At 41.6% G+C, this 25,412-nt stretch overlaps 1 protein-coding gene across 3 annotated transcripts in view; it reads left to right on the top strand.

The window, feature by feature from the left end:
* Positions 1–25,412, top strand: part of LOC126416324 (vacuolar protein sorting-associated protein 35) — a 98,515-nt gene that overhangs the window by 52,905 nt on the left and 20,198 nt on the right. For all 3 annotated transcript variants that reach the window (XM_050083989.1, XM_050083990.1, XM_050083988.1), the window contains 3 exons: positions 5,027–5,234; positions 19,590–19,699; positions 21,167–21,335. In XM_050083989.1, the coding sequence (XP_049939946.1) occupies positions 5,027–5,234; positions 19,590–19,699; positions 21,167–21,335 (487 nt within the window). The remainder of the gene's footprint in view (positions 1–5,026; positions 5,235–19,589; positions 19,700–21,166; positions 21,336–25,412) is intronic.

Here is a 25,412-nt window from a genome sequence, read left to right as displayed (position 1 = left end):
ATATAGAAATTAAAATTGTACAGTCCAGATGAGTATTGAACTCACAACCCTCCATGCAACAGTTTAGTATCATAACCACTACATCACGGTGTTACTCAGCTGCTTCTGCGACAATATATAGGATAGGAATAGTGTCTCCTTAATTGTAGCTTATAGCGATAGATTTTTCTGAAAAAGAAAGCCATTACATTGCACATTGTACATCAGGGTTGCTCAAGGTGTCAGCTCGCAAGCTGTGCCCTGGAACGAGTGCCATAGCACAGAGCTGTGCTGCATGTTTCCCCCATTGCAACAATGCGCTGTCTGAGCAGGAGATTGGTAAACTGTGAACTTATCACATTTAAATGGCAGTGCAGTCGCACAGCTTATGACTTGGTTTTGTATTTCACATTTCACAACAACACAGATTACACACAAAACAAATTTTAAGTATTATTTAATTATTTTTGGCGCACTGGAGACAATATAATTTTTATCTGGTACAAACTGTTGGCATACGGATTGATTTGGACAGTTTCAGATTTTCGCATTCAAGTTGCCCTGTAATCGTGACATACTTTCGTAATCGAAAAATGGTATTACACACAGATATGTCAATCTAAATATTGTAGTACTTTTGCAATGTTAGTATGGAGACTTAGAAACTCTACCTGAGGAAAGCAATGTGGACATCCTAGACAGTTTTAGCGTAAGAGGATTTGTCATTAAAACAGAAATTAGCTCTACCTTGCAGGTCAGTCAGTTACATGTGCTCATCCACAGGAGTGTTTCCACTTGAAATCGAAAGCTGTCTTGAAAACAGCTCAAAAATAAATGTAAGACAGAGTGTGTCCTCAAAATGATTAGGAAACTATCAGTGTAATTCTTTCAGTGCCACAATGAATTCTTCCAACCTCGAATTTTATTTAACAGAAGTGAGCTTATGGAACTGGACTGTGTTTATCAAAACATGTTCCTTCTATAACTTTTGTCTACTGTGGGAAATGTGCAGTCAAATTCCTTGAAATGCACCATCTGCAAGCCACTCCAGATGTTCTAATTTTCATTCTTGCACTCCTTTTCTCCAGACATGCCCATCCGACTTCACCAACGTACTTTGTTGTAATATATAGTCTTCATACACTTTGTTCGGTTCCATCAAAAAATGTTGAAACTCGCAGTGGAATAATGAAAACGACTTCAGGAATTTGTTCATACAACCAATACCTTAACACGCTGCATATCTGCAAATTTAGTACAAAATGCTTCTTGATATACTAAATAGTGAATCCTGTCAGTTGCACTTCATAAATTTTTGCTTTTTAACTGTCAACTTAATCTTTAAATTTTTTTCTGTATGGTATTGTCATATCATTCCATAGCGAATCTGCGGTATGTGACGCTTACATGATTGTATAATGTGTATTGAGAATTCTCATCAATACCATTCCATAGCAAATCTGCAGTACCTGTCGCTTACGTGATTGTTTATATTGAGAATTCTCATTCCTCTTGTCTGTTGTTCCCATTCATTTTTAAAGGCTTCTGACAATTAATTGCTAGACTGCCAGGTGATAGATTGCTAGACTGCCTCTTTTTGTGCAAACATCCACTGGCCCTACAAGCATACTTCATACCACAAACAAATAGCAAAGGGAAAACTTAACTGACATCGTGAATCTGCCGGCCTGAAGACAGCTGCTCTGATGGAAAAAAGGTCACGCCAGAGTACTAAATTACATGTCATGCTATACCTAGCAACGCTGAGACAGATAGCATTGGCCAGCCCTGTTATACAAGAGGCTGAAAATATATAATAAAATTATTTCCATATACCAGAGATTCTAAGTCGCAGATAGGCGCAACAAAAAGATGTCAAACAAAGCTTTTGACCAAACAGGCAAATGGAACTCACACAATGCCCACTGTGTGTGTGTGTGTGTGTGTGTGTGTGTGTGTGTGTTTTATTAATTCTGCTGGAGAAGGCTTATTTGGCTGAAAGCTTTGTTTGATAGTCTTTTCGTTGTGCCTATCAGTGACTCGGCATCTTTGCTATATGGTGAGTAGCAACTATCCTTTTCGTAAAATTGTCATTATTCCATTTTCCATTGTTCAAGAAAAGAATTTTGTTTGAAAAAGACTCACTGTATTCCTCTTAGGCACTTGACCTAATCTACCCCGTCAGTCCAGAAGCTTTTGAGATTTCATTAATGAAATATGGATAAAAGTTAAGGTCGTAGTCTCACTGCTTAAGGTGTTCTGTATAGTCTCGCCAACTTTAGCAAAGTGCACAGAACATTCATACAACTGTGTTTAACTGTCAGAAAAGACTTTCTTTGGGATGTTATTTAACTCGCATGTCACATAAGCTTGGCTGTCATTGATCTTTCATGTGACTCTGCAGTTTTGTCATTTTGTAGCAGTCTGTGTGGATAACATTGAGTCTTGTTACCCAAGATGATTTTTCCAGGAAAGAACAGTTTACATTCTGTGTTTCAATCACCTCACAGTATGCGTGATTGCATTGATTTTGTTCGGGAGTCAAAAACACTTTTATCTTCTTCAAACCATTCTGGTTTAGAGATGGTTGCTCCATTGTGATTTGTGACTCAACAACACTGACACACTATGGTCGCATGTCCACTACTTAACCCTGACTGACTGAATGCACTATGCAGATTATTGATTTGTGGCATATACATGCATGTAACAGACAGCTACTGCTCCTCTCTCTCTCTCTCTCTCTCTCTCTCTCTCTCTCTCTCTCTCTCTCTCTCTCTCTCTCACTGGAAAGTATGGTGAAAAATGTGGCAGTGTAACAGCTAATTAAATGTTATGAGTTGTGTGTTCCTATGTGCCACACACACAAATCAGCCACATATGAGCTGTTGCTGTGTTCTCCCTCCCTCCCCCCGCCACACACACACACACACACACACACACACACACACACACACACACACACCAACCAACCAAAAAAAAGTCATTGCTACAATTATAGAATCAAGTTTCAATCAGTTATTAAATTTTTCTCAATTTTGTGTAGATGTACTTAACTGATAGCATTCTTTGAACCTTTATTTCCCCCTCTTATCAATTGTGTTCTGAATACATGTAAGAAATTTCTCAAAGTTGCCAAATATGTGACTGTAGACAGTTGTGCTCTGGACTTTTTGTTGTTATTCTGGACAGAGGAAAGTTAACTATTAGTCAGTATTGAACTAAATTTATAAGGTAGGCATTTCGAAAGTAATATTTCACTATTTCTTTGGTGTGGGACCTCTGATGACCTTAAGGATTTCAGTATCAGAGAAGTATATATTTCGAAAGAGAGTAAGGAATGTTATCTATAAACTACACAAGGACAGATTTTCTAAGACAAGTTGAAAGCATAAATAGATTTCCTGTTCTCTTTACTACTTTTTGTCTTCAGGCTGACATATATATGCATGGTGTGTGGTCAAAGAAAGTGCTGCTGCTCTATAAGGAAATTTCGATACAGGTCTTCACCAATTAATATTAGAGGGCTCTTCAATAAAGAATGATCATAATTATTTTTGACAATGTACCTTTGCTCATCCTCATAATTTTGATGGTCCTTCTCAAAGTAGTCTCCCATGAATGCAATGCACTTGTCCCACTGTTTCTGCCAGTCTTCTAATACATGCTGGAAACCATCTTTTGAGAGGTCCTTCAAAATCACCTCCGCAGTCTTCACCACTGCTTCTGATGATTGATAATCCCTCCCACGAAGGCATTTCTTCGTCTTAGGGAATAGAAAAGTCATATGGGGCTAAATCTGGACTATAGGGAGGGAAGGGCTGCACTTTACATTTATTTTTGCAAGATATTCAGCAACAACATTGGCAATATGCGGCCACACATTATTGCAATACAGCATCCAGCCTGTGTCACATAAATGTGGTCTTTTGCGCCTGATATGGACTTGCAATGTTTTCAGGACATCCCTGTAGTATTGTCCAGTTACTGATATATATATATATGTGTGTGTGTGTGTTTGTGTGTGTGTGTGTGTGTGTGTGTGTGTGTGTGTGTGTGCAGGTATAAATGCTGATAAACCATTCCATGAATGTCAAAGAATGAGATTACCGTAACTTTCCCAGCAGAAACAACTACTTTTGCTTTTTTGGGGTTGGTGATGGAGATTTCCACACTGGCCTTTGCTGTTTGCTCTCAGGATCAAAATGATGTAAGCAGTGAGTACATTTGAAAGAAACTCCGGATCTTCGTCTAACATCAACTTTAACTGTATGCAGACCTGCACGCGAATGTCTTTTTGTTCGGAAATCAACTGTCTTAGAACCCATCGCACACAAACACGTGTTGTGTAATTTTTCTGTCAGCAACATGTGGGTGGCACCCAATGAAATGTATCTTAAGGTAATTCATCGATCCTCTCTCGCAATGACAGCAGCAGTGTTGTTGATGTTTTCTTCTGTAAGAGCAGTAAGTGGAGCACCCACCTTACTTTGAAATTGATTGTCTCCCATCTTTAAACATTTTAAACCACCTTCAGCTTTGCTGTGGGGAAGAACACTCTCCATAAGCCTCTTGTAACATTGTATAGGCCTCATCTGAAGATATGTTGACATGAAAGCAGAATTTCAAAGCCACCTATTGTTCCACGCATGTTACCTACATTACAGCGACAGATAATACTGAACATGACTGACCCTGCCTGCCTCTCACAGGTGGGACCAGGACTCCCAACAATGAAACTACTATGGCATGTTTGTTGCACAGAATATCATACAATTAAATTTTAGTGCGAGAAATTATGACCATAAAAAAATTATGATCATTCTTTATTGAACAGCCCTCGTATTATTTCAGCCCTCTTATTATTTGGCATTTGAGTGACACTGAATTGCTTAATAAACATGAACCATTTAATTTTTGGCAAAGATGCCAGTTGAGGTACTTGTATTTAAAATAGGGTTAGATTTGGAATTAAGAATTAATGTTGGAATACTGTGCATAGTAGTTGTATAATAGTTCAATATTTATCCATTTATCATGTTGCCAGGATTGAATACAACACACCTCTTGCTCGTGAACTGACAAGACTGATGAAGATTCCAGTGGACCATTACAGTAACTTGCTAACAGTATTGCAACTGGAGAACTACCCATCTGTACTGGAACACTTTGACTATCATGGCCGTAAATCGCTTGCAGCCTATATTGTCAGCAATGCTCTGGAAAATGAGACCTATGTCTCCAATCAGGAACAGGTCTGCAAGTATTACAAGTCTTAACAACACGTTAAGTAGTTTGTAGAAGTAATACTGTAAATCGTTTTATTAATTTTTGTCAACAGTGTACAAGAAATTATCCATACTAAAACTGATAGTCATATGTAAGAAAGGTACCTGGTAAGCAAAACAGTAATCGAGCTAAAAAAAATTCCATTTGTTTTTGTTAGAGTATGACACCATAATTCATAATGATCTTTAATAATTGTGCACACATCAAAAAAAAGTTTTGCATCACCTCGGTTCTGAGAATTCTGGAACCTGTACAGAAAATTGGAATAGATATCAACATAAACATCATTTCCGCCCTTTTTATTGCTCATGAAAACCATTTATTGCATGTTGTACCACCATACAGTGAGACCTTCAGAGGTGGTGGTCCAGTTTGCTGTACACACCCTTACCTCTAATACCCAGTAGCATGTCCTCTAGCATTGATGGATGTTCGTCATGACATACTATCCACAAGTTCATCAAGGCACTGTTGGTCCAGATTGTCCCACTCCTCAATGGCGATTCGGCATAGATCCCTCCGAGTGGTTGGTGAGTCACGTCGTCCATAAACAGCTCTCTTCAATCTAACCCGGGCATGTTCGATAGGGTTCATGTCTGGAAAACGTGCTGGCCACTCTAGTCGAGCGATGTCATTATCCTGAAGGAAGTCGTCCACAAGATATGCACGATGGGGGCGCAAATTGTTGTCCATGAAGACGAATATCTCGCCAATATGCTGCCAATATGGTTGCACTATCGGTCGGAGGATGGCATTCACGTATCGTACAGCCATTATGACACCTTCCATGACCACCAGCGACGTATGTCGGCCCTACATAATGGCACCCCAAAACAGCAGGGAACCTCCATCCTACTGCTGGACATTGTGCCTCAGGCGTTCAGCCAGATCGGGTTGCCTCCAAACACTTCTCCGACGATTGTCTGGTTGAAGGCATATGCGACACTCATCACTGAAGAGAACGTGATGCCAATCCTGAACAGTCCATGCACCATGTTGATGGGCCCATCTGTACCGCGCTGTATGGCGTCGTGGACGAAAAGATGGACTTCGCCATGGACACCGGGAGTGAAGTTTGCGCATCACGCAGCCTATTGCACACAGTTTGAATCAACACGTCATCCTGTGGCTGCACAAAAAGCATTATTCAACATGGTGGCATTGCTGTCAGGGTTCCTCTGAGCCATAATCCGTAGGTAGCGATCATAGACTGCTGTAGTAGCCCTTGGGCGGCCTGAGCGAGGCATGTCATCGACATTTGCTCTCTCTCTCTGTATCTCCTCCCTGTCCGAACATCGCTTTGGTTCACTCAGAGACACCTGGAAACTTCCCTTGTTAAGAGCCCTTCCTGGCACAAAGTAACAATGCGGACATGATTGAACCTCAGTATTGACCATCTAGGCATGGTTGAACTACAGATAACCCAAGCCGTGTACCTCCTTCCTTGTGGAATGACTGCAACTGATTAGCTGTCGGACACCCTCCGTCTAATAAACGCTGCGCATGCATGGTTGTTTACATCTTTGGGTGGGTGACATCTCTGAACAGTCAAAGGGACTGTGTCTGTGATACAATATCCACAGTCAACGTCTAACTTCAGGAGTTCTGGGAACCAGGGTGATGCAAAAGTTTTTTTAATGGGTGTATTAAGGGTTTGTATTTTTCAGTAAGTAGTAGTTATGTAGTGTTTTACTGTAGTTACCTCTTGCAGGTAATAACTAATTCAGTATAATAATACAGAAAGTATTTGAGAATGTAGAAGATAAATGAAAATTTGGGAAGAGAAACAATTGAGAACAATAGTAGTGTGGAGGAAAGAAAATAGGAAACTATGTAGGCTTTACATCACATTTCATCATTTAAGCTGATGGATAAATCACCAACAACAGAGAGAAAACTATACATGAATTCAAATATATCTTTAAATGTTTGTATAGTTTAAGAGATGAACCGGAAGCATTGATAGTTAATACTGAAATTTCATATGTAATGACATATGATGCATCTAATATACAAGGTAGAAAAGATACCTACAGATGACTGCATTTCTGTAGAACAGAAGGACAATAACAAAAAAGGAACATGCAAAATTGTTTACAGAATGTCTGAGAAGAAGATAACTCTCCAGTCCTGGGCAATGCTGTATTTGTTCTCCTGTACAAGACAGATAAGACAGAAAACATTACAGATCTATCAGCCTCTTCCCCCATTATGTTCAAGATATTCACTGAAGTTATCATCTTCATAGAAAAAACAATGGATTGCAGTTAAGCGAAGCAAAATGTTGGGTATAGCGCAGTAGACAACCGGCTAGAAGAATAAATTGCTGCTTTTTGTGGGATTCACCAGTTTTTGGAAAACTTCGAAAAGTTTAGAGGGAAAAATGCTAACAGCCTATGGAGTCCAGTCAGTGAAGACCAAAAAAGGTCGAATAGGAGAAATAAATTGTGTAGTTGTAAAATTCTGTATTGTGGCAGGAGGGAGGGAGGGGGGGGGGGGGGGAGGGGGGGAGAGAGAGAGAGAGAGAGAGAGAGAGAGAGAGAGAGAGAGAGCAATGAACAACATACTGAAAGTGCTTACTGATGCAGGGGCGGGTGTTTGAATAACTTTTTTATGTTTTTCATTAATAACTTAACAGCCACAGCCCCTAGTGAAAACATATACCAGAACAAAGTTAAACTACACTAAATTTCCTACAAGAAAGATCCTATTCATTTTTTTCTCTTGCACTAATGGTTTGTGCAAGGGATTAAAAAATGCAGAGTATTAAAAATGGCACTTAACAGTATGATATTAATGTGTTTTGGTAAATGAAGTGGGTTACATCCACATCTACATGGATACTCTGCAAATCGCTCTTAAGTGTCTGGCAGTGTGTTCATCAAAACACCTTCACAATAATTCTCTATTATTCCAATCCTGAACAAAACAGACACCTGTGTCCTTCTGTGCGAGCTCTGATTTCCCTCATTTTATTATGATGATTGTTTCTCCCTATGTATGCTGGCGCCGACAAAATATTTTTGAATTCAGAGGAGAAAGTTTGTGATAGAAATTTCATGAGAAGGTTCTGGCTCAACAAAATACCTTAGTTTTTCAACTGTCCATAGCAAATCCTGTATCATGTCCCCTGTTTCACGATAATATAAAATGTGCTGCTCTTCTCTGAACTTTCTCGATATACTCCATTAATCCTATCGGGCAAGTGACCCAGACCGCACAACAGTACTCAAAACAAGAGGGCCGAGTGTAGTGTGTATGGTCTCTTTAGTAGATCTGCATCCTCTAACTGTTCTGCCAATAAAACGCAGTCTTTGGTTTGTTTTCTCCACAACATTTTCTATGTCTTCTTTCCAATTTAAGTTGTTCGTAATTCTAATTCCTTGGCATTGAGTTCAATTTACAGCCTTTAGATTTGAGTGATTTATTGTGTAACCAAACTTAAAAGGATTTCTTTTAGCACTCATGTGGATGACCACACAATTTTCATTATTTAGGGTCAATTGCCAATTTCCGCACCGTGCAGATATCTTTTCTTAATTGTTTTGTGATTTGTTTTGATCTTCTGATGACTTTATTACGCAATAAACAAGAGGGCATATAACACTACCTTGGGGAATGCCAGGAATCACTTCTGTTCCACTTGATTACTTTATCAATTACTACAAACAGTGACCTCGCTGACAGAAAATCACAAATCTATTCACATAACTGAGACGATATTCCATAAGAAAGCAGTTTCACTACAAGCCACTTGTGTGGTGCAGTGTCAAAAGCCTTCTGGAAATATAGAAATATGGAATCAGTTTGAAATACCTTGCCAATAGCTCTCAACACTTCATGTGTGTAAAGAGCTACTTTTGTTTCACAAGAACGATGACTCTAAATCCACGTTGACTGTATGTCTATGTCAGTAGAGCGTTCTCTTCAAGGTAATTCATAATGCTTGAACACAATATATGTTCCAAAATCCTGCTGCACATCAATGTTAATGATGTGGGCCTCTAATTTAGTGGATTATTCCTACCTTTCTTGAATACTGGGGTGACCTGTGCAACTTTCCAGCCTTTGGGTATGGATCTTTCGTCGAGTCAGTGGTTGTATATGATTATTATCAGTGGTTGTATATGATTATTATCAGTGGTTGTATATGATTATTAAGTAATTGCATCAGCATGTTCTGAAAGGAACATAACTGGTTATTAAGTGATTTAAATTGATTCACTACTCTGAGGGTATCTACTTCTAAGTTACTGATGTTTGCAGCTGTTCTTGATTTGAATTCTGGAATATTTACTTCATTGTCTTCGGTGAAGGAATTTCAGAAGGCTGTGTTTAGTAACTCTGCTTTGGCTGCACAGTTGTCAGTAGTATTTCCATTGCTATTGCACAGAGAAAGCATTGATTGTGTGTTGCCACAAGCGTACTGTATATAGGACCAGAGTCTCTTTGGATTTTCTGGCAGTATTTGAGACCATTTCATTGTGGAAAATGTTATAAGCATCTCGTAATGGCGCCTGCACTAAATTTAAAGCTTCTGTAAAAGATCACCAGTGTTGGAGATTTTGCATTCATTTAAATTTGGCATGCTTTTTTTGTTTCTGCAACAGTGTTCCGACTCATTTTGTGTACCAAGGGCTATCAGCTCCGACGTTTGTTAATTTATTTGGTGTAAATCTCTCAGTTTCTGTCGATACTATTTCTTTAAATGTGTGTGCGACATCTAGTTGGAGATCCATTTTGAGGGATAATTGTATACTGAGGATGTATGAGGGTGGAGGGGAGGGAGTGGGGTTGGAGGCTGGAAGTGTGAAGTAAGGCAGGTCACCAGATTGTGGTCATGCTCGTATCTCCTTTGTGGTTCTGTAACTGAAGACAGAGCTACCGAATCCACAATCATCCTCCTCCTCCCCCCCCCCCCCCCTCCAAATTAACAGCAAGCAGGCACAGGGTATTTCACAAACTTATACCAACACTACCACAGTACTCCATCCGTCGTCAGGCCACAAGTTGCCCTTCGGGACCATCTGACCACCATATCCTCAGCTGAGGATACGGATACAAGGGCCGTGTGGGTAGCACACTGCTCTCCCCAGCCGTTATGATGGTTTTCTTTGTTCGGAGCCACTACTATTCAGTCAAGTAGCTCCTCAATTGGCATCAGGAGGCTGAGTGCACCTCGAAAAATGGCAACAGCGCATGGTGGCCCAGATGGTCACCCATCCAAGTGTCAGCCACACCCGACAGCACTTAACTTCGGTAATCTGACATGAACCGGTGTATCCAATGCGGCAAAGCCATTGCCAACACTACCACAGTGCTCCTTGTAAATTAAAGGCAGTATAGTGTCCAGAACAAGCCCAGGGATTGTTTATTTTCCACAAAATGCATTATCACTACATGGGATACAGATATGAGCTACTAATGACACTAAAGCAAGAAAGGTAAATGGATCAGTGGAAAGCACTAGTTAGATTGCTACTCACCATGTAGATGAGATGTTGAGTCACAGACAGGTACAATGAAAAAGACTGCCAAAATTTTGAGCTTTTGGACGAAGTACTTCCGAAATAGAGAAAACGCACACAGAGCCATTATCTCCGGAGGCTGCAGCCCAACTAAAATCTGCGCACTGCACTACATTGGTAAAGGGGAATGATAATTGTGGTATTCTTCTCAGAAAGATGACTTTCCCGCCACCAGAACTGCTTGTTCCTCAGTTTATAGACTGTACCTTCCTAGCCAGTTCCCTTACTTGAGTGGACAAAATGACTTATCTGTGCTTTTGTTTACATAGTAGAATTATTTTCAGTTGATTGAGTAAGTTGAGCAATTATTGAGTGAGTCTTTACGTAAAATATGTTCCTATAAAGAATTACCGAGAAGTGTTAATTTGTAAATGTGATGATGATCGTGACCTATCTTATGTTAGTGGGGACAGTATTGCATTGTTAAACATGGCAATTTGCTGCTGGCGTACTGTAAAGCTGTTTACACCATGTTGTAGTCACTTAGTGGTGACTTTATGAATGGCAGGAAGGTTACTGCATTTCTCTCACCATTAATTGTGTTAATGGTAGACTGCATAAATATCTTCCATTAAGGAATTGCTTATATGTGTAGTATGTGCTACATTGAGTGGAGCCACGTCCCATACATCAACAGCATATCTTACAAACTGGGCATTAATACATCTTGAGGAATGGGTCTGATCAGTTTTAAAAGCTTGAACAGTAATCTGCTGTAGTGGATTAGCTGTCAGATGTTTAAACATCTGACATTCCATAACACCTAGGTGACTTACTATTGTGGAAATTTCAGGCTGGAATATATTGCTGTATATTGTTGACCTACTGCTGTTGCAGATTGAGCCAATTTAAGCTTGTGAAACTCTCTAGATGATGGGAGAACTGAGGCTGGATTGCTGCGGAAGTTAGATTGCTGTTCAGCTTCGTGATAAATATCACTTAATCCCAAACCAGCAAGTAAATTCACTAGTTTTTTCATCCAAACTTCGTGTGAATGAAGACAATGTCAGCATGTAGCTTAGAAGATATGGGTGATAGGGGACAATGGGAATAATGAGGGCATAGGATACAGACATCAGCTTCTTTTCACTTTTCTTTTTTCTCGGAAATGTGGTCCATGAACATAGAGTGTATCAATATTATGAAAAGGATAGTTGCTACTCACCATAGTTGCACTTAGGCACAACAAAGAGACTGTCAGAAGATGAGCTTTCGGCCAATAAGGTCTTCGTTAGAGACAGAACACACACACACACACACACACACACACACACACACACACACACACACACACACACACACAGGTGTGACCTCAACAGCCAAAGACTGTGGTCATATGTGTATGCATTGCATTCGAGTGAGTGTGTATGTATGTTCTGTCTCCAAGGAAGGCCTTTTTGGCAGAAAGATAATTTTCTGACCATCTTTTTGTTGTGCCTATGGCAAGTAGCAGCTAACCTTTTCATAATATTGTTTTATCCATCCTGGATTTTCCATTGTTGAAGATAGGGAGTTTATGAAATACCATTTCCTCAGTCACACTACAGAATTTGACAGAAGATGGAAAACCTAAATGTCATACTCTTATCAACTGTGTATCTTCCAAGATTATTGTGTCAGCTGTTTTTATGTTTGCCTGTGCACTTTGAAGAATACCACACATAGCAAGCAAATTTTTTTACATGGAAGATGAAAGCAAACTTAATAGACTCCACCATATAAACACAAGCACAGTAAACTTACTTTGTCTACTCATGTAAGAGAAACTGGTCAGGAAATGCAGGTGAGGTATAGTGTGCCTGTAAACTGAAAAACAAGCAATGCTGGTGTTATGAGAAGTCATCTTTTCTGGAAGAAAGTTAAAACTACTGAACAGGATAACTAAGAATCAATTTCCTCCTCCAACCTGGAGCATTGTGCAGAGATTTATGCAGATTCTGTCCATATGCATTTCTTGCATTAGTAACTTAGTTCTTTTTCTATGCAATGTAAATGTATTATTGCAGAAAATGTCTGCGCACTGCATCGCCACTGATTTATGAAGTACGCTGTGGAAGTGTTGGTATAACTTTGTGAAACAACTTTTTAGTTTCTTGTTGTGAGGTGGGGGGAGGGTAGAATTATTGGGGACTCGGCTGCTCACTCTTGAGAGACCCACAGAGGATGGATCTGCTGACCTGCCTTCACTTACATTTCCAGTTAGTATATAAACTAGTCAAGAACAGGATTTGGATATATACTTGCACTAGAAAAATTATGGAAATTAAGGATGGAAGAAATATTCCAGCAAGAACAAACACTATTTATGTGGCATTGTACTTCATAGAGCAACACGTAAGATACAGTGAAGTACAGGTTGTGCATACCACAGAACACGTTGACTTGACAGCAGTGACACAGGTTACAGACCAGGCTGAGCAGTCATTTGCAATTGCTTAAATAATACTGTTTCTTCAGCGGTTCACCAGAATGTGCCAGGGGGCCAACCCATGTAGCCTCTGTAAGCGGGCTTGTGAACTGTATGGAAGCCCAATCTCTAAAATCACATGCATCGCAAAGGAAGGTACATCACTCCTCCTCCTCCTATGGGGTGGGAAAACCACATGTATTCATAAGAACACTAGGCACAGAAAAATACATGGGATAGACTATATGGTACAGGAAAAAGGCACGGTGCAGGAAAAAAGCAATGGCACTGAAAAAGCACTTGTACCAAAAAAGCACTGGTACAGTGAAGGAAAAAAAACACTGATCTCTCACAACACTGGGATTACGAGTCACGGAAAACACCAATGATGGCACTGACATCCATTTCATCACCTGATGACGACGGCTGTTGCAGCATGTGTTGGGCAGTCATTGGCGAGTGCAGGTTGAAATGAGGGGGCAGTTCGGCATATCAGCCCCCTACTCATGAGAGTCCATAGGACAGGACCGGGGACAGCGTCTCCATTGCGATGTCCTCATTGAGGTTAGTGGTCAGCAACAGGTATCATTGCGTCAGAGACAACAGCCGCACAGAACCCAGCAGCAGAGGTGGCTGCAGCTGCATTGGCAATGGCAGTCAAGAAGTGGGGGCAGAGGCAGGAACCCCAGACAGCATTCTGCCAAGCTGAGACCCCTGCTGCCACGCGAACCAGACAGGAACAGTCATCGGCAGTGGTGGGCCTTCCAGAAGAGACCCCGCCATCTGTGGTCACAGCTGCTCAAAATGATGGGATGTCCACCCATCGAGTGTGGACAATGCATAGACGCCGGCCCCGGCGATGCTCGATGATGGCAGGAACCATGTATGAGCAGAGGTCAAAACTGCAAGCCAAGGCAGGTGCATCCGGATGGAACAGTCGCAGAGCCAGCAGACACAGTTTCAGGTGCGGTAGGTGAAGGAGGGTGCAAGGTGGTTGTCCACATAACAATCCTGGTGGGCTCTTGTCCCCCACCGGTGTAAAATGGTATGAACTCAAAAAAATGGTCTTAAGCAGCTTCAGGGGACTTCCTGGATACATACTTCCTCATTTGAGTTTTAAACATGTGAAACATGCTTTTGGCCTCACAATTAGATTGAAGATGAAACGGGGGAGCTGTGAGATGGCGAACACCACTAGTCCGACAAAAAAAATGGAACTTCTCTAGAAACAAACTGGGAGCTATTGTCGGTAACCACGATATACAGAAGACCCTCAGCTGCAAAAATCTTAGACAGGGCCGAAATAGTGGCTGCTGGGGATGTGGATGGACAACGTGCCACTTGGGGGGGGAGGGGGGGAAATTTGAAGTAGGCATCCACCACAATGAGCCAATACTGATTTAGGAAGGGCCCAGCAAGACATTTAGATGCTCCCACAGGCACTGCGGCATCAGACGGGGGAAAAAAAGACACCAGCGGAGCCATCTGTTGCTGAACACAGTGACTGCAAGTGGCGATAAGCCGCATTATGTCCCCATTTATGCCAGGCCAATACATATGCCAACAGGCCAAAAGTTTGGTGCAAGAGGTTCCCCAATGACCAAAATTCAGAAGCTGCAATGTGTTATGGCGTAAGGAAGTGGGAATCGCAACCTGGGGAGCAGCGCTCTCCATAGCAAACAAAAATAAAAAAAATAAAAATAAAAACACACACACACACACACACATATATCAAACTCAGAAAGGCAGTGCTGGAGGGAGAAATAATTATGCATGTCATCCAAGGCACAGCCCGGGGTTTTTTCTGGCCAACCATGCTGCACAAAAGAGAGACCTGACTAAGTACAGAATCCATGACAAGATCCTAGCATCACACCAGTGACAGGAAGACCATCGACCATGTTGTGGTTCTCAGTATCTAAATAGAAACAAAGCAACTCATCCTGATCAAATGGTGTGTCCAGTCCAACTGGAAGGTGAGATAAGGCATCGGCCAGTAATGGATCTGATGATGATAACGGGAGAGGAAGAGAGCCCACCGCTGCAGACAATGCGCTCCCTTGTCCAGCAAGGAAGTAGAAGGGTTAGAAAGAGCAACCAACGGCTTGTGATGTGTGTTTAAATGGAACGTAGAATCATACAAGATGATGTGAACTTTCTTGAGGGTGAACACAGTCGATAAAGCGTCCTTTCCAATCTGAGAATTCCGCTGTTGAACAGGATTTAAAGCTCTTAGAAGTGTAAGCAACGGGTCATTCAGACCCACCTGCAATTAGTGCAGCAACCCCACGCCAAGACCATGCTGAGAGGCATCTGTAGCTAGCACAAGATGCTGAGCCGGGTGAAAAGTGACCAGACCCGGAACAGATTGAAGATTAGATTTAATCAAAGCGAACGCTTGGCCACAAGCTGAGGACCAGGAAAAAGCATTTTTATACAAAAGCACGTGCAGGGGGCCAAGCAACGGCGGATGTGTCCAGTAAAACTCTTGGTAGTATGTAACTTAAAGTAGAAATGCCTGCAGTTCCTTAACCGAGGTCGGCCACAGCACAGCCTCAATTTCATCAACTAGGTGATGCAATGGCTTGATCATTGTGCAAGAAACCTCGAAAACCTAGGTACTCCATTGACAGCTGAAAAAATTGAGATTTGGCAAGAATCCACTAGATCTGCAGACTGCAAAACAGAAAAAAAACTATTGGAGATTTCTAAGGTGGTCTTTGGCGGAAGAATACGAAACAATATCATCGAAGTAATTGATGCAGCCGGGCACAGAGGCTGTAAGCTGTTCTAAAAATATGCTGAAAAATTGTGAATGCACTGATGATGCCAAAAGCAAGCACTGATATTGGTATAGGATGAAAGGTTTATTGACAATGAGAAGGTACCTAGTGGCCTCATACAAGGGGAACTGGAGGTACGCTTTTGACAAATCAGTCTTGAAAAGTAGTGGCCAGCTGATAATTTTGTGAGCAATTCGTCAGGACGGGGCAAGGGGTATTGCACAGGCTGTGCATTAATCGTGAAACTTAAGTCGCCACAGAGGTGGAGGTTACCTGTCGCCTGCTTAGCGATGAACAGTGGTGTAGCTAATTTACTGGGAGAAACAGGCCAAATGACATTGAGTGACATCAAATAGTGTAATTCGGCTATGACAAAATTGCATGACGTGACAGCTGCCTGCCACACCAAAACAAACTAAAAACTTAATGGTAATGTGGGCTTGAAAAACGATAGCACAACTGCATCCAGGGGAAAATAGAGAAGAAAACTCATAGTGTAGGGACTCCAGTTGCTGATATGGAACTTGATCTGACACTAAATTTACCTCTTCAACAATGGAGAACTGAAAGCGTTAAATGCATCTAACATGAACATGTGTGTAGTATGGGTAGAATCCACAACAAGGAAGGTGAGAGGGCGAACAACAGATTTTTAAGAGACAGGAGTGGAGAACTGACCTAGGATCAGAATTACTGTTTATTGTAGCTAACCAATTTCCATGGAACCTGTGTGAGGCAAGGGGAGCCCAAGTCCACATATGTTTGTGCGTTTGCTAAAGTCACTGCGGTGTGTGTTTACTAAAGCTCTTGTGTCCTGTTGCATTTTTAGAGGTTTATTAAACACACAGAAGTGAATAAACAATTTGTTTTGGGAAACAGTTGTTGGCTTACAGTTTATGTCCATTGGCACTACTGTGTCTGGCAGCTTTGAAAAGGAGTTACACACTGACACAATGTGGCCTCTCTGTCGACACAATGTGGCCCCTCTGTTCTGTCGACACAATGTGGCCTCTCTGTTCTGTCGACACAATGTGGCCTCTCTGTTCTGTCGACACAATGTGGCCTCTCTGTTCTGTCGACACAATGGGGCCTCTCTGTTCTGTCGACACAATGGGGCCTCTCTTTCGACACTTAGGGTATGCAGCATGCTTATGTTGGACGAAGCAGTATGGGCAAGATGGCAGGGGGGCCATGCGGCTGCTCTTGCGGCGGCTCTGTTGCTGCTGTTGCCATAACCGACTCTGCCCCATGCGATACTGAGTCGAGGTTTTATTGCTGCAGTGGTTTTCCTGTCATCCTGAACCCTTGCAGCGTGCCTAATAGGGGTTGACTGAGCAACTTCCAATATCTCCCCCCACCCAGCGATCTGATCACCTGCAGACTGTGACACTTAATCACGCACCTTGTGATCAGAGTAGGATTCGTGACGGATATTACTGACAAATTTACAGCGATGGCTCGACCCATGAAATTCTGCAGTGCAGGGTTTGAAAGATTGGTTTGGGCTTCTGACAATGGTAAAATTCTACTTGCATTGAGTGATATGCATTCTGTCACAGTAATAGGTCGAGAGAAGCTTGCACATTTCATCAAATAATAAGCTGGCCAGTTCTTGCAAGGGTACTTGGTGGCCCAACAACTTATAATCCACAGTGAAAGCCAGGAAAGAAAGGAAGGAAGAAAGCCCTACATAGGTTTGCATTGTGCACGCTAAAAACCAGGAAATGTTGACGGAACAGTGTCTTGTAGGCGTCCCAGTCTTCTGATTCATCATATGCAAGTGCTCTAACAGGAAAGTAACCTGCCATGAATACGCAGATGCTACTTGAGTGAGAGCAGTGGCTAGAGCCTGTAGTTGTTCCACGGAAGCTTGCTGCTGGGCAACAATATATTGGAGTATTTCTTCCCGAGATGTTTGTCAGGTGACTTAGCACTGACACTAACTGGCGGAGAAAAATGTATACCTCACTTGTCGCCAAGTTTGCTATAGCAAGAACAAAGACTTATCTATGGTGCATAGTGCTTTATAGAGCAACATGTAAGATACAATAAAGGACAGGGTGTGCGTAGCACCAAATACATTGACCGGACAGCAGTAATGTAGGTTACAGAATAGGCAGAGTACTCGTTTGCGATATGCTTAAATAATTCTGTTTTTTTGGCAGCTCACTAGAGTATACCAGGTGGCCAGGTGGCCTCTTTAGTGAGCCTGTGAATTGTACAGAAGGGCATCCTCTTTATCGCGCGCATTGTGAGTGAAGGTACATCAATGTGAAAATTCCTATTAAATGTAAATGTGCCAATCTTCATGATTAATAAGATGAGCTAAAAATGGTACAGCTGTGTTCAGAGTGAATATCTGATTGGTTTGAAACATAGGAGCTGAGCTCAACAAGAAAGTGCGTTATCACTAATGTTTATGCTAGTTATGGACCAAATCATTAAATCCAATAACAAAAGTTATGGCAAATGTAATATCCTGGTACATGCAAATGATCTCATATGGAGAATATCTGAAGTACGATTACAAGAGTGACTGATTTCTTGAAAATAACCAGTTCTGAGAGTTTGGGCTTAAATTAATAAAAACTAAGAGAGTAGAAATGGTAGTCAGAAGAGAAGGAACAACTTCAAATACATTTTAGATGGAACTAGTTGGAATTGTCTCCCATCTCCAGATATCTGGAGAGTGTTTTATCCATGAACAATATAGCAGGACAGGAAATACACAACAGGACACTAAAGGCATTGCAGTTCCACATCCAAATGAGAAAGCTACTGTGGGATAGCAAAATACTAGCTAAATTAACCATATTCACAATTACTTTGTACCAATTTTGACCTGCGGATTTGGAAAAGTGTACCCTCCTGTTGGTAAATTTGCAAGACGACTAAGATAGGTTGCAAAATGAAATAAACAGAAATGAATCTGACATCAAAGTGCCAATTACTAATATTATAGAAAGCCAACAGCCTTGCCACAGTGGTAACTCCGGTTCCCTCAGATCACCAAAGTTAAGCGCTGTCAGGCTGGGCTAGCACTTGGGGTGACCACCTGGTCTGCCGAGCGCTGTTGGCAAGCGGGGTGCACACAGCCCTTGTGAGGCAAACTGAGAAGCTACTTGATGAGAAGTAGCGGTTCTGGTCTCGGAAACTGACATACGGCCGGGCGAGCGGTGTGCTGACCACATGCCCCTCCATATCCACATCCAGTGATGCCTGTGGGCTGAGGGTGACACGGCAGCCAGTTGGTACCTTTGGGCTTTCATGGCCAGTGCAGGAGGGGTTTAGTTTAGATATTACAGAAAAGTGCTATGGTATGGTCACTGGTAAAAATGAAGAATGCAGTGATGCAACTTTAATGCAGAAGCACTGGGTAAAAGATCAAGAGGAAAGGCAAGGAAATGTTAGGTAGACACATCAGAATGAAAAAGTGGGAATGTGTTGTGGACCAAAAATTATGTAGCCAGAACAAGAAATAGCTGCAGCTTGTGCACCACACTGAGGCAACTGGAGTTGGGGAAGTGATGAGGATAATGAAGGTGATTTTTCCACTTTTAATAAACTTCATGAAATCATTTTTAATACTTGGTTGATTTCCAGGTGGATGCTGTATTAGCAATGATTTCGCCACTGGTCCAAGATCAGCCAGACCAGCCTGCAGCTGAAGATGACCCAGAGGACTTTGCAGAAGAACAAGGACTTCTTGGAAGGTGTGTAGAATGTCCCTGTGTCATATAATTTAAAACCAAAATTTGTGTTTGTGAATGAATCTTAATTACAGAGAACACAATTTTGGATTAATGTTATTCAATGATGATGAATTTTGAGACTTAATTTTTTCCACATATTACGGAGCAAGGAGGTGCTAAGCAGCCAAGCTCAGAAATAGTTTTCAACCAAGCAATTCTTATCTGTAAAATGATTGGTTTTACTATATGTCACATCAAAAGGCATTTCATGGAAAGCATTGATTTGTTTACCATTACAAACAAAATGATTTTGCAAGCAGAATTTTATGTGCCCATTTGATAGGGTGGTCCACATTATTGTGGTTCGATATTAATTTTGTGTGTGTTAAAAGGGGCGATAAAAAACGAATCGCGCTGGCTGCTACCGCCAAGCATCCAGCACTACTGAGTCACTGCTGGATTGCTGTTTATTCTTCATATTTTACTGTCACAGTTAATACATATTGATAAAACAAATGTCGAACTAGACTAATTTGGGAGTGCTCTATCGAATGGTCACATAAAATTTCAATTTAAAAATAATTTTGTTTGTAATAGGTAACCAAACCAAAGCCTTGTTGTCACCGGGTGTCACATAAATGATGTGATGAGCACTAATTGTTTGAGCTGACTCCCACTACACAATGCAAAAACTAAATTGCAAATATCTGCCAAAACACCATAGAAAATACACCTGGTGACTTACAGGAGAGAGACCTTGTGTGTGTGTGTGTGTGTGTGTGTGTGTGTGTGTGTGTGTGTGTCGCCACTGAAGTATGGCTGTGTCACAGTGTGAAGGAGGGCATTTATCACCATTTAGTGCTGTTCCCCATAAGCCATCTGGCTTGGCTGCTGGGGATTCGTAGAGGGGGATGAGCAGAATGTATCAAAACTGGGCTAACTTCTGATGTGACACACACTTTAGTGTTGTGACATTATACTCTTTGGCTAATCGCAGATGATTGGGTGATATTAAAGTAAACCCATGATTTCATTCCAGCTATAATACCATGTTCCATGTCTGTCACTTTCATTCTGATCTTTTTTCATAACTCACTAGCCACCTTGCAAGCTGCAGATCACTATCCATAAGGCAACCATATTTATTTCTGATTTTGAACTGTTATCTGATGTTATAGCTCCTGATTCATATGAGGATTCATATGGGCTGTTACAATCGGTGTAATCATATATAAATACTAATGCCCTGTAGTTACCTTCCAATTCCGTGTTGAAAATCCTACTACTGAAATTTCCACAAAGAGTAACGTGTAAGGAAACCTCTGCAAAGATTGCAGTCATTTTACTTTAAGGTTAATTAAGGCATTTGTTTATTACTAACAAAGCATGAAATTGTGATCTAATAGGTATATTTAGAGAGAGAGAGAAGTTATGTATTAATTGTGAACTGATTCAAAAATGTTCCAATGTATGTGTTGTGTTTGGCAGATTTATACACCACCTGCGTTCTGACACTCCTGATCAGCAGTACCTCATCCTAAGCACTGCACGGAAACACTTTGGAGCAGGTGGAAACAGAAGGATCAAGTACACTCTGCCACCAATAGTGTTTCAGGCTTACCAGCTCGCTTTTAAGTACAGGGCCATCAAGGACCAGGTGGGTTCTGACAGCAAAACTCTCATTTTAAAGAGAAATGTGAATGTGGTTATCAACAGGCTAAACTGATAGACTCCAAATATAACTAAACTATTACTTATCTTCCAAGTCCATAAATAACAAACTAAATAGCACCACCCCAGTGCTTCTTAACTTAGCTTTGCACCGTCATTTTCCAGGGCTAAATCTCCAGTTCTGCACCTGTCATTCACTTGAGGCAGGCAAGGAGATGAACCTTCGAGTGTTCTTTGCCACATTTGCAACCATTATCAGGTTCATGACACTCCTGTTCTTAGCCAATTTAAGGCTTTCCACATACAATAGGACACCTTTTGGTCTGCAACCAAATATTTGAGTTCGTGGGTGCTTGTTGATTCTCTTTGCTTTGATCTTAAGATCGTAAGATGAACAAACATCTCTGTTCAGCTGCAGTGTTGAGAGTTAATAGTATGCTTAATGAGTCATGTGGTAAGATCTCTGTCAATCCTAGTAAGTTGCTGAACTCCAAAGCTTGTGCTATTGTCATAAACACTATTTATTTCTGATGGAGGAAGTTCGACTTGTACTTGGAGATCAGGGAATAAAGGAGCTACACCACATACTGTTAGTCAGTTATATTCGATCTGGTAGTGAATATTTTTAATCTTTTCTGGCCATTGCATTTTCATAGTAGTTGTGATTATATTGTCAATGTTTGTAGTGTTTCACGTTTAACAACTACAATGGATGTTGCACAATAGGAGCAGCTGCGGATAATGATTTTTTAAGTAGGGGTTTGTCCTGTGAATTGAGCCTCTGCCGTTAAAATGTGGTTTCTTCAGCAGTACACTTTACATTTCGGTAGAGATAACTTGTTTGAAGAAGCTTCTACAAGTTCGTTTAATGTATCCCCATGAAACTAGCAGAAAGACATCGTCTTTACAGTTTCACCTTTTCTTGTGGGACAGAATACTAGAAACAAAGTGTATGCTACAATAGTTGTCTTTGTAGGAACAATAAGCAACACTATTTGTTATATACATCATATGGTAAGAAAAAGTGGTCTGCTTTAAAAGTGTCACTAAGGGAAAATGCACCTAATAACTATATAAAATTTGAAGTGTGTATCAATTCTAATAACTATATAAAATTTGATGTATGTATCAATTCTAAACTAGTATTATTAAATATTGGTTATTGCTGATAGACACACACAAAAGTACACACGCTATTCTAGCTTTTGTCTTCCTCACTCCTCTCTAAGGAAGAGTGTCATAGCTTAAAAATATCTAGAATAGTGCTGTAACTTTTATTTTTAAAGATATCTATCAGTAGTAGCCAGCAACTATGTCTGTTTTTAACTGTCTTGAGGAATCTTGTTTTTGACACTTAATATTTTTAAATTCAGGCATTTGCTGAGAAATTGTCCTGTGCACTGTTCTGGCTACAAGAACACACAGATAATAACAAACACTTTATTACTTCAAGTATATTAGTACAGAAAAAGAAAAAAATTGCCATGGAGTGGCTGCCCTATTAGTCCTAGTCACATCGGCTGAAGTACACATAAGACTGTGCGCAGAGTTGGTAGGCCCAACTCTATAAGTCACCAGCTCGATGCTAGTGTCTTGCCACATCTGTGACACACCATACAGCTGCGCGCCTGGAGATCACGGGTGTGGAATCGTACGTGGGTCACTACACCCATCCCCCTTTGGGGGCGGAGCATTGCTGATAACCCAGGTCAGGATTGGACAGCCGCAATGTATGGATGGTGCCCGCATCTGCAGAGGCCTCGGAGGCAAAAGGGGAGAGCAATTCCCGGCCATCAGGCAGCCTGGATAAGCTGCCCGCATTGGCAATGGTGCCCATTTGGGGCGAAAATGGATGTCATAGTGGTATTTGGAGAGGAACAGTGCCCACTGCTCCAACCTGTGGGCCACCTTATCAGGGACTCGAGCTGATGGATTGATTAACAAAACTAACATCTTGTGGCCCATAATGACTTGGAATTTGGTGCCACAGAATAATATGTGAAAATCAGTGACTGCATACAAAATGGCCAGAGCTTCTATCTCGCCCTGAGAGTAATGTACCTGTTGTTGACTGAGAGTTTTGGATGCGAACACCAGTGGCTGCTCAGAGCCATCGGCATTCCAACGGGCAAGGACAACCCCCAGTTGGTGCTGTAAGGAATCCTTCACCCAAATAATGGTTTGCGATCAGAAGTAGCTAGATTCAGTGCCGACCTGAGGCGGTCCTTCAGCATAGAAAAGGCCTAGTTGCACGCCGGAGGTCATACAGAGGAAGCATGCTTGAGGAGAAGAAGGTAGAGAGGGCACACAATGATGGATGCCCCAGAAATGAACCAGTGCTAATAGGCAATTCCAAGAAACGACGATGGATTAGTCAGGTCCATAAAGACTTCTGTAGATTGTAACCCAGAGTCATGGCCCAGTGACCTTACAATCACTGCGAAGTTGCAGTTTACCCAAGGGTTTCATCATAACAAGGGATGTGGCCCATTCACTAGAGGAAATAGAAACCACAATCCTGAGAGATGTCAGCCAGTCCAACTCTGCCTTGACTTGGACGTGAACAGCTATCGGAATCTGCCAAGCATGAAAAAATCTAGGACAAGCGGACTGCTTTTTTAAAGTCTGTGGTGCACCCTAGGCCTTCCACAAAATATCCTGAAATTCAAAGCACAGAAATTCCAATGATTGATAGGGAATGTCAGCAGATACAAACTGCATGGAGTCCATGACTGAAAAGCCAAAGGTCTGAAAGGTATTATAAACAACAATAAAGGTAAAGGCCAAGTTACCAATCTATAGGTAACATTTTTTTGAGCTGTGAACTGACCAAGTAGGGGATTTGCTGCTTACCATATCCAAGTAGGCAGCCATTTACCGGCGACAGCACAGGAGAGCCAAGGTCTGAATATGCTTGTGCATTAAGCAGGGGAACTGTCATGCTGGTGTTCACCTGCAGACACAGTTGTGAGAGAATCAAAACTTCAAGATAAAAAGCTTGTTGATGCCTGATTGAGAACCGGTCGTGACAATGACATTTTCTGGATATCCATGTTGTCTGATACTGCGTTCTGTGCTGTTGATTGGCAGACTACATCTACATCTACTACTGCAATGTGGCCTTTTTTCCTGCATGACAGACAGCCCAACACTGGTGACTCTGATCTATCATGTTGGGAGTAAAATGATGCACATGACGACAACAGGGAGCAGTGGCTGGAATGCTGTTAACATGCTGTGTGGAAGCTGCTGGATCGGCTGGCTTGCACCACCACTACATAGTCTCCCCGGACACATTGGATGCAGCCAGGCCATCATGTGCTGCCACACCATGTTTCCAACTTCCGACCAGCAGCGTGAGAGGACCTCATACAACTGGATAATGGGCAACACCTCGTCAAGGGAAATGTTTTCTAATTGGAGGGCCTATTGCCAGACTTACTTATCCAGAGCAGAGTGTTTCATACCATCTCAAATCACGTTGACTGCATACAGGTATTTTGACTCGGACATGACAAAATGGCACTTGCGACTAAGGCCATGGAGAGTCGCCCAGGCATGATAAGACTGATGGGGCCATTTTTTGCATTGGTAAAATTTAACCTAGTACCCACAATGTGTGTGCGGCAATAATATGAAGACAACAACAAGCATAAATTTTCAAACGACGACGACTAAACTTCCTGTAACAGCTGCAACACCTGATGCAAGGCAGCAAAAATCCAGGACAAGAACAGTGCACGACATACATCCACGTTTGTCAATGTGAAAGGAGTGTAAATATTGTCATGGGCGGTGTTCGTATGCTTCCCAATCTTCTGCCACCTCACCTAACGGTGTGAACACTGGAGGAAAGGTAGCTGCTGACGAAGGGGAAGAGAGCAATGTCAGCACAACCTGTTACAGGACCATATGAAGTTCTATCTGTTTTTGCACCAGTGTTCGATGCAGAGCTTTCATTGTCACCACAAGAAAAATCTCACAACCAAATGAAAAAAAGCAAAGGCACAATGTAACTTGTGCAAAATGATCCTACCCACTGTCAATGTGTTCTGGCTACAAG

This window comes from Schistocerca serialis, chromosome 8 (assembly GCF_023864345.2).
Source record: "Schistocerca serialis cubense isolate TAMUIC-IGC-003099 chromosome 8, iqSchSeri2.2, whole genome shotgun sequence".
NCBI lineage: Eukaryota > Metazoa > Arthropoda > Insecta > Orthoptera > Acrididae > Schistocerca > Schistocerca serialis.
This window is presented reverse-complemented; position numbering and strand designations above follow the sequence as displayed.